The sequence below is a fragment of the Neomonachus schauinslandi genome, chromosome 9 (assembly GCF_002201575.2).
Source record: "Neomonachus schauinslandi chromosome 9, ASM220157v2, whole genome shotgun sequence".
NCBI classification, from domain to species: Eukaryota; Metazoa; Chordata; class Mammalia; order Carnivora; family Phocidae; genus Neomonachus; species Neomonachus schauinslandi.
The window spans coordinates 91469922-91485009 of record NC_058411.1 but is presented as its reverse complement, the minus strand read 5'-3'; the positions used below and the strand labels follow the sequence as shown (position 1 = coordinate 91485009).

At 41.4% G+C, this 15088-nt stretch overlaps 1 protein-coding gene across 3 annotated transcripts in view; it reads right to left on the bottom strand.

The window, feature by feature from the left end:
• Positions 1-15088, bottom strand: part of TMOD2 (tropomodulin 2) — a 32727-nt gene that overhangs the window by 549 nt on the left and 17090 nt on the right. For all 3 annotated transcript variants that reach the window (XM_021693988.1, XM_021693990.1, XM_021693989.1), the window contains 2 exons: positions 7051-7194; positions 1573-1717 (listed from right to left, as the gene is read on the bottom strand). In XM_021693988.1, the coding sequence (XP_021549663.1) occupies positions 1573-1717; positions 7051-7194 (289 nt within the window). The remainder of the gene's footprint in view (positions 1-1572; positions 1718-7050; positions 7195-15088) is intronic.

Below are 15088 nucleotides of genomic sequence, written 5' to 3'. Positions count from 1 at the left end.
AACTCCCCAGGACGACACATGTACAATCTATGAATTCAGCTTACGGCCTGAACACCAGGAGGAGCCGCAAACAAATGTTCAAAGTTTCGAAACCTGTTTTATACAAACCACCTCCCCGCCCCCGGCAAGTATCAGCTTCCAAAGAAGGCGTGATTCAGATGGCAGGCAAACTCAGAGATTAAGGTTCCCTTAAGGGGGTACTTAGTATCAAAAAGTTGCTCTGATGGCCCATTCCCAGTTTCTGCAACCCATTTCCCCCTTTCACCTCTCCACCTGCAGGCCTGTCTGCTGGGTAGGAAGAGGGTTACTCTAACCTTCCTGGATTTGGCAAAAAGGTGCCCAGGCTGTGGTCCTGCCCTAACTCTCCACTTTAAATAGCCCAGCCTGCAGAAAATGAGACAAAAGCTATTGCCCACAGCTGCCACTTCTGGGCTCATGATCGTTTTTCCATTTACTTCAAGCCTTTTCTTTTGCCTGTTTCTCTTTGGTCTCCACGTTGTTCAGCTGTGGACTCCCTGCAGTTCTCAGTGCTGACTGCTGCCTCCACCCTTCCCCAAAGCCCTGTGTGCAGGGCTGCCCCCTTAGCCTCATCCTCTACATCCCAATGGCGAGCACTGCCATATGCCTGGCCAGCCTCCGGAGGTCACACAACCTACCTGGCCCGGGCCTCAGCAGCTTGGCTGAGCACGCCTGGGCAGGGAGAGGGACACTAATCTTTGCCTGCCCCTCCCGGTTCCAACTCTTGGTTTCTGTCTTGTCTATGATCTGAATCCTCCCCATGGCCAGCACTCTACTTGGCAGAACACTGTGCCCAGTTCTCCCAGCCAAGGTCTGGCCTTCTGTCCCCAAACCTCAAACTGGGGACCGAGTGCTGCTATTGGCTGGCTGCTTGCCAAGTGACTGTTGGCTCTTGGATGTCCTGTTGCTATGCTGCTTCAGGTGACTGAGCTGTGCCCAGACCAAGCCTTCCATATCTGTCCCATTCTTCTGTGCTGTGGTTGACCAGGATATGCCCCCTCTCATCCTAATAGAAGAAATATTACGGATCCTCAGCAAAGAGTAGGCAGCAGGAAAAACTAAAGAGGGGCTAACTGAAAAAGCTACTTCTAAGTTTAATCTTTGTAACATAGCTCCATTAGTTTGCTTCACGTGGAAATCACCAAAGTATCAGACATAACTGCATTTATACCCAAGTGCAAAAGCACAGCCGGGGGTCAAACATAAGTGAACTGGGAATTTCCACGTCACTGTATCCATCTTCTGGTGCAGATAACAACACAGGGTGGCTACATGTAAGAAGTAAAGGAGAACCAAATACATAAAGGAAACCAAGCAAAAATCAAAGCCTGTCTGGAAAAGAAGAACAAATAGTTCTTCTTGAGAGAATGTTACAATAAAATTGAAACACCGCAAAGCTGATGAGAATTCCCAGGATAACGTAATAATGTGCATTTGATCAAGTGCTGACACCAAAGGCCAGTGGAATGATGTCTGTGAGATATTGCATCTGAGGTGGAGAAATAGTCACCGTACTCTTCTAATTGCTAACAGCACACATTAGGGCTGCGTTACCTAGGTCATTATTCTTTGTGATGGCGGCTGCCACCCTTGTTCGAGGCCCTTGCTTGGTAAACTGATATCCAAACTTGAGGATCCTTGAATTCTCCTCGAGCATCTGGGCAATTTCCATCTCCACAGCAGTTCCCAGCTGCTGTCTCTGGTTACAGGTGCGGACACATAACAGGACGACCAAGAAGAAAGAGGAAACAGTTACTTGCATGGGAGAGATGCATAGCTACTTGCTGGACAAAAACGTAAAGGGGTAAAAGTCTCACACTGAAAGGAATAAAGTCACTTGAGATATTTTCTCCCATACAGTCACTTGAGACCTGCTCCTTGTCTAGAAGCAAAATCCAACAGACAGCCAAGTCTGTTGGCATGCTAAACTGAAAAGACTAAGCCAATTATTTATGAAGGAAAAGATGATTCCACATGTAAAATTAAAGCAAAACTAATATTCGGTGTTTCCAATTTACCCCAGTTTCTATGGTTTAAACAAAGGGTGTTTTTAAGTAGTGAAACTGTCTTATAGCAATCAATCCAATTACTGAATTTTCTATTCTGGGATCCATTTCCAAAATAATTAAAGGTCATCAACCAGCTGGCCATTCTTTCTCAGCAGATTCTCAGTAGGAGATCCCAAAGAAACTTCATTGTGGTTTGAACCATGGCCAGGACAATTATCAAACCCTGAAGGGTGTTATTGGGCTGTAGAAAAATCCCCAAGTTTTTTCAGTGGGTGAAAAGAGGTTTCTTGGTTTTTTTGTTTGTTTTTTAAGCTGAGACAGATTAAAAAAAACTAAAAGCAGAATAAAAAAAACGGGCATGTAAATATAGGAATTTAAAATTAATCAAAATTTAACAGTTAACAAAAATTAAAATTCAATTTTTCCATAATATATTTATTAAAAATTTTTAACTTAAAAAGTATAGGCTTGGGGCGCCTGGGTGGCTCAGTCGTTAAGCGTCTGCCTTTGGCTCAGGTCATGATCCCAGGGTCCTGGGATCGAGCCCCACATTGGGCTCTCTGCTCAGTGGGAAGCCTGCTTCTCCCTCTCCTACTCCCCCTGCTTGTGTTCCCTCTCTTGCTGTCTCTCTCTCTGTCAAATAAATTTAAAAAAAAAATCTTTAAAAAAAGTGTAGGCTTATTTAGAAAAAGCACATAAAAAGTGTATAAAATGCAAAAGCTCCCTTCCCCCAGTATTTCCATTCCCCATAGAGAAAGCCAGTTTGGCATTTGATATGTAGTCTTTTAAAACATTTTCTATGCATTCGTATGTATACCTAATCATATGTACATGTATGCTTTTTCACATAAATGGATTATACCGGCATATTGTTCTGAAACATTTTTATTTCTCATTTAACATTAAGAACACCTTTTCCATTTCTACTATTCCAAACAACGCTGCTGCAGTGAATTTCCCTTGCACACACAGTATATCCTAGGACATTTCTGCAAGTGTGCCTGTAGGGCAAATTAGGGCTGGGCCCAAGAGTAAGCATGTTTCAAATTTTGATACATTACTCACTTACCCTCAAAAGTATGACAGTTTTTTACTCCTACTAACAGTGTTTGAGATTTACTATTTTCCCTACCCTGGCCAACATAGGATATTATCAATCTTTTCCCCGTTTGTCATTCTAATTGGTGAAGATTTATATTTCACTTCTATTTATTTAATTGCTTTAATTTGCATTTCTCAAATTATGAATAAGAACAATTAATTTTCTTATGCGTCTGTATTTCTCTTTCTGGAAACTACCAATCTCTGTCATTTGTATATTTTTTTTAAACAGCCCATGGTTCCTTTTTTTTTTTAATTTGTAAGTTTCTTATATATTAGGAAATTAGCCTTTTGTCAAATGTGTTGAAAATACTTTGTTCAGTTTGTCTTTTGACTTTCTTTTTGATTCTCTTTTCATTTTCATGTGGCTAAATTTATATCAATCTAGATTTTATATGATGTTTAGGAAGGCTCTTCTGATTTCTTCCATTTTATGATTTCATATATTTTCATATTTAAATCTTCATTTCATCTGGAGTGAATTTTAGTATAAGAATCAAGATAGAGCCCCAACTTAATCTTGTTCCAAAATGCTAGTGAAATTGTCCCACTATCTTTTACTTTATCCTTTCCTCACGGAGGAACTTTGCTACAAAATTCTCAGGTGTACTTGGATGTGTTTCTGGAATCCACTGTTCTGCCAAGTCTATTTCTATGCCAGCATCATGCAATTCTGATTGCTTTATTATATTTTAAAAATACACCTTTTAAATTTGGAAAATATAAGTATTGAGCAGGTGGAGGAGAAAATTTAGAGAGAAACTTTTATGTTCTAGGCAAGGCCTAAGGTCTAATTCTTTGCTCCTTTTCTTTCTTTTCACTCAGCAACCTGTCAAACCAGTCTCTCCCCAAGAAATTAACAAAATGTGGTATTTCCAGTTAGACAATAACAACTCTGGGTATCCAGTGTAGAAATTAGTGTTCTAAGCTAATGGGAGGGAGAGGCAGAGAAAAGAGATCCTGACCTCACAGTTCCATGAACAACTTTAGCTCACGACATGCTTTAGAACAGTGGGCTGTACTAAGGATTGAGACTTGAGCTAAGGCTGGGGCTGCCATAGCTATGCCTTATGCCCCTGGTGCTATCCAAGGGCAGAAGGAGCTCATGGGGTTGTGGCTGATGGGGAGGGACGACATAAAAGTCCCTTTACTTCCCCTCACAAATCTCACGCCTTTGGAGTCCTGCGCTTGGGTAACATGCAGGATGGGCATGCTGATGGCTATATAAGGGATGTAGGAGCTGCAGAAAATTATATTGGGAAGGAGCATAGAAAAGAAAGGGAGAAAGTAATGTAACACAGGGCACCTTTCTTTCTCAGCCTGAGTCTTTTTTTTTGAGGTCTTCTGTGTCATATAAACCCAGGGCAACAAATGTAGGCCAAAATTTCTTATAATTTGTCTGTTTCCCTTTTATAAGTCACTAAATACAAATGAAAAAGAAAAATCAAAGTTTAAGCATACATTTCTTGTTTTTTTAATGACCTTTTTTGTTTACTCAAATTTATTTAGCAGTTACCCATCTGTTTCATTAATATGCATCACCGATTGTCCTTCTCACACGAGGCATCTGATTAAATCATTACCTATTTACCCAGAGCCTAGCCACAGCAGCCTGCCCCAGTGACGGGCTCTCAGCAGGCCTTCACTTTGGCGCGGCTGCCTGCTGCAAGGGTGCTAAATTGGTCTCAGCTGCTGGCCCTGCCTGAGGAAACGGTCTTACAGATTATTTTATTTCAAACCCTTCATTACACAGACGAGGAAACTGAGGTCTACTTCTAATAGGCTATGAGTCGATAAGCAGAATTTGGATGGAAATCAAGTTCTGACTCTGAATTTCCTCTTTCTTGGAATAAAGCAAGGAATTTTTCCGGTTGCTCTAGAAAGTCTCAATCCTCTTGTCAGAAGTGTAAAGAAGCTATTTCAGAGGCATATTGGGGAATAAAGTGGGAAAACTACACCATTCCATTCTAGATGACTGAAAAGGGGTGATAAGGTTGATGTAAGGGGATTTAAGAGAGCAAATTCAGGATTTGTATTTCAGGGTCTTCTTCACATGCATTAGGAAAAGCTGCTCTCATCTCAATGTTCAGGTTTCCATCTCATTCATTAGATGTAGGGTTGCCAGATTTAGCAAATAAAAATACAGGACACCTAGTTAAATTTGAATTTTGATTAATAAAAAATAAATAATATCAATAAATAAAAAGAAAAAATATATTTTAGTATAGTATGTCCCAAATATTTCATGGTACATACTTATACTAAAAGTTATTTGTTGTTTATCTGAAATTCAAATTTAACTGTATTTTATCTGGCAATCCTAACCAGGTGGTATCTTACAAGGAACTAGGAACATAGTTTCTGGAACATTACTTCAGATACGGGGTTTCATAATGGCCTAAACCAACATAAGAAGTTAAAGACACTTTGGAATAAGGTATCCACTTCTGTCGTAGATGTCCTGGAAATAATATGCTAAGAGCTCACTTAACTACTTCCTAATACTAGTTCATCTGATAAATATTCCTGAGCTATCACTTCTTTTCTTTCAGTTCATATTTCTCTCTAGCTCATTTTCCTACTCTCCCACTCCCTGATGCCTCTTTTTAAATTTACTAGCAGCTGGACACACACCAGGATACACGGCATCCAGCTTCCTGAGAGTGTACGGCTGGGTGTGTATATCCCCTTCACATATCTTCATTTGGGAAAGCTGCTTTGGTGATGCATCCTTTCTGGGGAGGGTGAGAATAAAGGAGCACCTGTCTTCTGTAGCTTCCCCTGCTCCCCTGGCAGCAAGCCTCTGGAGGAGTCGAGGGGCAGAGGACCTGCCCTGAAGGAGCTCACGTGTCCTAAGTAGCAAAAAAGGATAGTAGAGCTGTTCATGGGACCTATTGGGGGTTTCCCTACTTAAGCAAAAGTCCTGGGTAGAATCCCGGGGCTCTATCAGCTCTTGGAGGGTTTAGACTAGGGAATTTCCAGACATGCAGGGGGCACTCTCAGCGGGCACTCTCCCCACTGTCCCTGCCACCCCCACCCCTAATAGGAGAATGCTCACAGCACAAGGCTCTGTGTTGTCTCCTCTTTCTGGGCCCTTGCAGGGCCCTTTCTTCCCACTAGACAGTGTCTAGGCCTCTCAGACTCCCATGGCAGACAGTTCCCTGTACTGAAAGGGGCAGGGCACAGCACTATGCTGAGAACTGAGGCTTGCTGTCCAACAGCAGGAGCCAGCTGAAGCCAGCAGAGCCACTGGAAACACGGCAGGCGGATGCTGGGAAAAGGCCTTCAGGGTACAGGAAGATGTGGCCCTAGAGACAAGCCGCTTGCTTTGGCTGTTGATGGGAAGCTAAGAAACACTGCAACAGAGATGAGACCGTGATCGCACTATGGGTGTGGCCTGCTTCTCTAAGCCAGACCATCTTCTAGAACCTGGATTCCTCTAAACAGGCTCTGTGGCCAGGCGCAGACTGCGGGAGTCTAGTTTTGCTCATTTTTTTTTCAGCTCTGGCAACCTCCAACCAAGAGCAAGGAGTCTGTCTCTGGGCATGGCCAGCCCACTTTCTCCTCGAAGCCCTAGTCCCAGTGAGAGGCAACAGCAAGGCTGGGACAGGACTGGCTGCGGTTCCTGCTAGGAGGCAAGGATGACGATGGCTGCACAAAGTAGCCCTCAACACCTTCGGCCCCCCTCCTCTCTGCCCCGGTACCTGACTAGCTGAGGGCTGGTGGGGAGCTGGCCCTTTCCGTCTCAGGCTGCCTCACTGTGCATCGCATCTGGTTACCGACATGCACTCCCATATACCCTCCACAGGCCAGCAGCTGTTGTAACTTACAGGAAAGCCGGAACATCGAATCGAGTCATAGAACTTGGCTTTAAACTCACTGCCTTGTGGCCCCCTCTTCACATGCACCCTGTGAGTCACACCTGGTTGTCGATCTTGATCTCCGTCAGGGTGTCATTCTCTCTCAGTGCCTCCACCAGGGCCAGGATCCCGGACCCAGTGATAAAATTGGATTCGATGTTGAGGCTTTTCAAGGTCTTATTTACTTTCAGCATATCTGCAAAAGCCTTATTATGCAAAAAAGAAGTAACCATTAATGCTTGTAAAGATTTATTTACTGAACTCCCAGCCCCAAATTAAACACAGATGTTTTTTATATACTTAAAGAAAAACTTAGTCAAATCAAACTAAGAATAATTCAGTCCAGCAGCCCAGACTTACGAATTTTGCATACCTGTAAAAGAAAAACTAAAACAAAAAATCCTGACCCAGGATTACCAACGTTGTTAGGTAAGAACGTTGAGTAAAATCCCACCACCATATGTTATCATTAGCAGTTTGTTTTTTTGTGCGTGTGTGAGTGTGGTTTTTGTTTTTTTGCGTTTTTGAGAAAAAGACATTTTAACATTAGGAGAAATGTAGAAAGGACATGATCTCAGAATTATTTTATTTTGTCCCTTTTCCTATGAACGGATAAAAACACTTTACTATCGACTAGCATGTAGGCACTACTGATGTAGTCATATTATTTCAGGTCATCTATAAATTAGAATTCTTCAAAGATAACTTTTGGAATATAATCACCATTCAGAGTAGCAAACCCACTGGAGACCCCCAGATCAAAACAAGAGATACACACATGCACATGCCTGTTCCCCTTGCACCCAAAGTTGGCCCCTGGCATGAAGAAAAGATACCATTTTTAAATGACTGGAACTCTCACAGTGCAAGAAAAACAAAACAAAACAGAGGGCCATTACCTTGAAGAATTGCCAAAATACAGAAAAAAGACAGCCTGGTGGAGAAATGACCACAAAAAAAGCTGTTGCCTGAGACACCAGAGGTAAGGTAAGGGGCATCTCCTGAAAGAACTGCCTTCAGAACAGACTGGAACAGGTAGAGCAGACGGAGAGCACGTCGCCCCTCCCTGCAGTTTCCCAGGAAAGAAGCAACTGCCAGCCCCCTGTCAATGAAAACTTTCCTAGGAAGAAGCTCCAGTGAGGCCAGGAGCTGAGACAGAAGCCATGCAGAAACAGAGGCACCTTCAGACCCCTCACCAAACACAGTGTGGGAGAAACGGAGAGGAGAGGCAGCTATGTCCAGGAAGGAACCCCTCCCAGAGTGAAGCCTTCCTAGCCATAGACTTGTGGGGGACTCCCAGCTACCTGACAGCTCCCCATGCACACCCTTCAGAGAGGGCTGCCAGTCAATCCACCTGCCTGCTTACAAAAGCATGCATTCATTCATTTATTCAATCAATCAATCAGAAAAGACTATCGGGCTTCTACAGTGTGCAGTATGCCAGCAGCAGAGAAAAGAAAAATCTCTGTCCTAAGAGGGCAGTTGATAAATAAATAAAATACATAGCCTGTTGGATGGTGACAAATGGGAACAGAAAGGGCCTCCCTTTTGAGGGAGAGGTCTGTTGGTGAAACACATTGACACAACTGCAGAGGAAACGATCCTGGTTTACACAAAACCACCTCGTTCTCTATTCGCAAGTCTGGCAACCAGTGACTACCGGACAAAGTAGGAAAACCAACCTCATGGAAGAGAAAAGCCAAGTTGACCAAATAGGACAACATGCCATAGAGGGAACAGAAACAAATGTAAAAATTCTAATTGTTATTCTCCCTCTTCTCACCCACCAAAAAAAGAAAAAGAAAGAAAACACATTGTATCCATAAAATAAATACTGGCTATTGTGGGGAGAAAAAAAGAGGAATTTGAACAAGAAAATGTTCTGAAAAGTTTAAATACTACATTGAAATAAAGAAAGGTAATGGACATCCAGAATTACAAAATGAATGAGCATGGCTGAAGAGCACATTGGTGAGTGAGAACATAAATCGAGAGCTATTCCCAAGAAGGTAGAGTAAAAAGACAAAGCTAGAAAATATGAGACAAATGTTACAAGATATGGGGAAAGATACAGAAGTTCAACATTCATCTAGTAGGAGTTTCAGAAGGACAAAAGAAAAAAGACAACACAAGGGAAAAAATTATAAAATAATAAGAAAAAAATTTCCTAGAGTTGAAGAAAGTTATGAGTCTTCATCTGAAAGAACCCATAGAATGCTCAGCAAAATGAGTAAAGAAGACTCACAAGTGGACACATACAAGTGAAATTTCAGAACTCCAAGGGAAAAGAGAGAGTCCTAAAAGTTTCTAGTAAGAAAAAATAAGTTACCTACAAAGGAACAAGACTCAGACCAGCATTAGTCAGTAGACAGCAAGGCCCATGAAAACAGAGATTTATATATTTACATAGCCAGGTAGTTGTAAATACTGGTGAAAAGTTTTAAATTTTTACAATCAACCTATATATAAAACATAGACTATAAGGGCATAAAACATATAAAACGGAAATGCATGAAAATAATGGAATAATTATAATTTGGAGGTAGAAAAAGGAGGAGGGATGAAGGCAGATTATAGAACTACTCTCAGCTTTTCTAATGGAGAAACAAAAATTATTTAACATGATAAATCAAAAACAAAAAAGTATGTATATCAGGGGTTTTCTACTCTGCCTGCATGTTAGAATGAATGTTAAGATATATAAAGTATTGGGCCCCACCCCAAATGAATTAAATCAGAATCTCAGGCTATAGCCTGGATTGCTATATATTTTTTTAAGATTTTATTTATTTATTTATTTATTTTAGAGAGAAAGAGAGAGAGTAGAAGCCAGGGCTGGGGGGCCAGGGAAAAGCAGAATCCATGCTGAGCACAGGGCCTGACAGAGGGCTCAATTCCACCACCCCGAGACCATAACCTGAGCCAAAACCAAGAGTCAGGACACCCAACCGACTGAGCTACCCAGGTGTCCCTGGACTTCTGTATTTTTAAAAAGCTCTCTGGGGGGCACCTGGGTGGCTCAGTTGGTTAAGCAATTGCCTTCGGCTCAGGTCATGATCCTGGAGTCCCGGGACCGAGTCCCGCATCGGGCTCCCTGCTCAGTGGGGAGTCTGCTCCTCCCTCTGACCCTCCCCCCTCTCATGCTCTCTCTCTCTCATTCTCTCTCTCAAATAAATAAAATCCTTAAAAAAAATAAATAAATAAAAATAAATAAATAAAATAAAAAGCTCTCTGGGTGATTAATGTTCACCAGGATTGACAACCACTTTTTTTTTTTTTAAGATTTATTTATTTGCCAGAAAGAGAGAGAGTGCGCAGGGGGGAGGGGCAGAGAGAGGGGGAGAAGCCGACTCCCTGCAGAGCAGAGAGCGTGATGTGGGACTCCATCCCAGGACCCTGAGATCATGACCTGAGCCGAAGGCAAATGCTTAACCAACTGAGCCACCCAGGTGCCCTCCTTTTTAAAAAAGATTTTATTTTAGGATTGACAACCACGTTGATTAAAGTCATAAAGACAACAACTAAAAGAATGAAAAACAAATTGCTAATACTGATTGCTCTGGGGAATGGAACAAGGAACTTCTTAATTATTTTAATTATTTTTATGGTGGAAAACACAGGAAGAAGGAAGAGAAGGAATCTAACTTGGGACCAGAATAGGATTTCTCAACCTTGGCACCAATGACGTTTGAGGCCCAGAGGATTCTTTGTTGTGGGACATTGTCCTGTGTCCTGCAGGATGTTTAGCAGCTTCTGAGACCCATTAAATGCCAATAGCACCCTTCCCAGTCATGACAACCAAAAAATAGCTTCAGACACTGCCAAATGTCCCCTGCAGGGCAAAATTACTCTGAGTTGAGAAGCACCAGACTAGAAGAATAATACTGTGTATTAGTCAAGCAGTTGCTTTAAGTGCAAAGAAAGCTCGAAGATTTGGACTGACATTATTGTACACCATGTAAATTAAAGTGCATTTATTCACTGCTAGGTCCTTAATTAGAAGTAAATGTACACATTTTAATTAGAGCATCAGAAGGAAATGCATCAGGCTTTTCCTTATGGACACTCCAGGCTTCAGGATTTATGTTCATTATTAGAATAACAAAATGTTGGAGCAATTAGGCCTTTATAAAAAAAAGGTTGCAGGACTTCCTGGCAAGTAGCCAGGATCTTGCCACTTTCTTTTAAACTTGAGAAAACACTTTTCTCATACCGAATAAAACAGGGGAGACCCAGCCAAACATAACCCTGGGCTGCAGGCCCAAATTAATTTCAGTTCAGCAAATATTTAAGCATCTATTACATGTGCTGGGGATAACATCAGTAAAACAAAGACTCGATTTCTTAAATGTTATATAAATAGTTACAGTAGAAATACATTTTTAAAGAGAAGGTTTTGTTTTCTGTACTTTACAGGATTATATGGAAATCCAGTGTCCTGCATTGTCCAAACCTGCACCATCCAAAGGGTAGCCTCAAGACACATGAAGCTCTTAAGCCCTTGGAAAATGGATGGTCTGAATTAAGATGTGCTGTAAATGGAAAACTTGCACTGGATTTCAAAGATGTGGTATGAAAAAAGTAATTAAAATACCTTATTACATTTTCAAATTATATTTTGAAATGATAGTATTTGGGATATATTGGTTTAAATAAAATATATTATTAAAATGAATTCCATCTATTTTTTTTTTTAATGTGGCTACCAGAAAAATTTTAAATCATACACATGGCTTACATTTTATTTGTTATAGACAGTGTTCTCCTAAACTCTTTTTTTTTTTTTTTAAAGATTTTATTTATTTATTTGAGAGAGAGAGAATGAGAGACAGAGAGCATGAGAGGGAGGAGGGTCAGAGGGAGAAGCAGACTCCCTGCCGAGCAGGGAGCCCGATGCGGGACTCGATCCCGGGACTCCAGGATCATGACCTGAGCTGAAGGCAGTCGCTTAACCAACTGAGCCACCCAGGCGCCCCTAAACTCTTGACTTTTATGTGGCATTATTATTAATTGTAAAAGTGTTTTTTATTTTTTTTTAAGATTTTATTTATTTATTTATTTGACAGAAACATAGCAAGAGAGGGAACACAAGCAGGGGAAGTGGGAGAGGGGCTCTCATTTTATTTGTTATAGACAGTGTTCTCCTAAACTCTTGACTTTTATGTGGCATTATTATTAATAGTAAAAGCGTTTTTTATTTATTTATTTATTTTAAAGATTTTATTTATTTATTTGACAAATAGAGACATAGCAAGAGAGGGAACACAAGCAGGGGGAGTGGGAGAAGCAGGCTTCCTGCCAGGCAGGGAGCCCGATGTGGGACTCGATCCCAGGACCCTGGGATCATGACCTGAGCTGAAGGCAGACACTTAATGACTGAGCCACCCAGGTGCCCTGTAAAAGCGTTTTTTAATGTATTTGGACTTTTTCTGCTCCCTGCTAGAGATGTGGATAGACAGAAGTGCTTGGGGCATGGTGAACTGAACTTGATTGTAGGTCACTTAAATGCACCTCCTGGCTAGTCTACATGCTGTGTAATCTCAGTGAAGTTACTCAAGCTCTATGAGCCTCGTTGCCTCATCTATAGAATGGGGATAATGCCATCTCACATACACATAATTTGCCTACGTTCACAATAACCCCACAAGTGCCTCACTGAATCCGTTTCTGAACTTTATTTTCTGCAGTTTTTTTGTTTGTTTTTTAAAGATTTTATTTATTTATTTGAGAGAGAGAATGAGATAGAGAGAGCATGAGAGTGGGGAGGGTCAGGGGGAGAAGCAGACTCCCTGCTCAGCAGGGAGCCCGATGTGGGACTCGATCCCAGGACTCCAGGATCATGACCTGAGCTGAAGGCAGTCACTTAACCAACTGAGCCACCCAGGCGCCCTTATTTTCTGCAGTTTTTAAAAAAGTTTTATTCATTTATTTGACACAAAGAGAGGGGGAGAGAGAGAGGGAGAGGGGGGGAGAGAGAGAGAGAGAATGAGTAAGGGAGGGGCAGAAGGAGAGGGAGAAGCAGGCTTCCCTGGAGCAGGGAGCCTGATGCAGGACTTGATCCCAGGACCCCGGAATCATGATCTGAGCGGAAGGTTTAACCAACTGAGCCACCCAGGCGCCCCTCTGTTTCTGAATTTTAAAAAGAAAAATTTCTTGAAACTCTTTGCTTTAACACCGATCTTTAATTATTTTCTTCTCTCTTTTTTAAAGTAATCTCTACACCCAAAGTGGGGCTCAAACTCACAACCCCGAGATCAAGAGCTGCATGCTGTATCAACTGAGCCAGCCAGCCAGGGAGGCGCCCCCATCTTTAATTCTTTGTAGTGAGTTGTTCAGTCATAATCACCGTTTGAAGATCTCTATTGCCTCTGGGGTAATCAACCAATTTTCAACCTACAGAAAGGTTCTGGCGTGGCTGAAAGGAGAACCATCTGAGGGCTGCCAGGTGAGGGCTGGACCATAGGAAGCCATCTAGGAATCAGGCCAGAGAGGCTTGTCTCTTCACACCCTTAAGGACTGCAACTATTCCTTACAATTGTGTGGTGTGCTTGTCACATGGTATGCAATCAACACATAGTTGCTGCATTAAAAACAGTATTGAAGAGTTTATTAGATTTAGAATTTATTTAGTCCATTTAGCAAGTTATCTATTTGACTGGGTAGAAGAGTTAGACTATTTGCTAGTGCTGTCGACAATGGCCTATAACATATTTCCATCCCTGCAATTTTACTGTACTGTATTATATTGAAGTGACAACCATTTCTTTCTGTTTTTTTTATTTATTCATTTATTCAAGAATTTGAATTTATTTATTCATTTGACAGAGAGAAACACAGCGAGAAAGGGAACACAAGCAGGGGGAGTGGGAGAGGGAGAAGCAGGCTTCCCGCTGAGCAGGGAGCCCTATGCGGGGCTCGATCCCAGGACCCTGGGATCATGACCTGAGCTGAAGGCAGATACTTAATGACTGAGCCACCTAGGCGCCCAACAATCATTTCTTTATTCATCCCTTTAGTTACTTACATACAAAATGTACTATGAATATTTTGCTTTATTGAAAACAAATCTACTAAATGACAGAGATCATAAAAATCGTATACTGATAAAAATCCTTAAATTGTTAATTTCACTTTTACCAATGATCTGGTTCTGCTCTTTTTCTATTTTAATGATAGCTTTCAAATTCAAAACTGCTTTCAACTTACACATTTACATATGTAATAACTGCTGGTGAAAACATCAATTCTGTAGCTTAATCCCTCTTCCATGAGTACTTATTTTATATATGCTGTGGTCAGCATGGAAGTATTCTTGATTGCTGAGAGGTCAGAGGGCATGTTCATTCATTCATTTAACAAGCGCTGTTCGAACATCTACTCTGTGCCAGCACTGGGATAGGTATAGCCATTACTTTCTTATTTTTTTTTATTTATTTTATTTATTTTATTTTATTTTATTTTATTTATTTTATTTATTTTATTTTATTTATTTTATTTTATTTTTTAGGGGTGGAGCAGAGGGAAAGAGAGAGAATTTTAACTAGGTTCCATGCCCAGGGCACAGCCTGACTCGAGGCTGGATCTCATGACCCTGAGATCATGACCTGAGCCGAAATCCAAAGATTCAGATGCTTAACCGACTGAGCCACCCAGGTAGCCCCCATGTTACCTGTTTTTAATGCTATTTTAGGTCTTCCAACAGACATGTTAATTTTAATCATATCATCAAGTCAAGAAAACTTGTTTTTCTAGCTTGATTCAAGGGCTGAGCATGAGATGCTGTAGAACAACAGGCTGATGCTCAGGCTCCCCCAAATTGACATATTTTAGCAAATGTATGACAGGGAGGCATTGTGTACAGATATAGCATAGCTTGATGGCTAAACCATCCTGCTTGTAGAACCAGAAAAACCTGGTGGTGCCACTTCTGGCTGTGTTACCCTGGAAAAGATATTTAACCTCTCTGAGCCTCAGACCACTCATTTGTTAAAGTAGGCGTTAATAATAATACATACCTCATAGTATTACAGTGAGGATTAAGTGAGCTGACATGTGTAAAGCACAGAGATTACTGCTGGCATTTACTAATTGCCCAAGAAA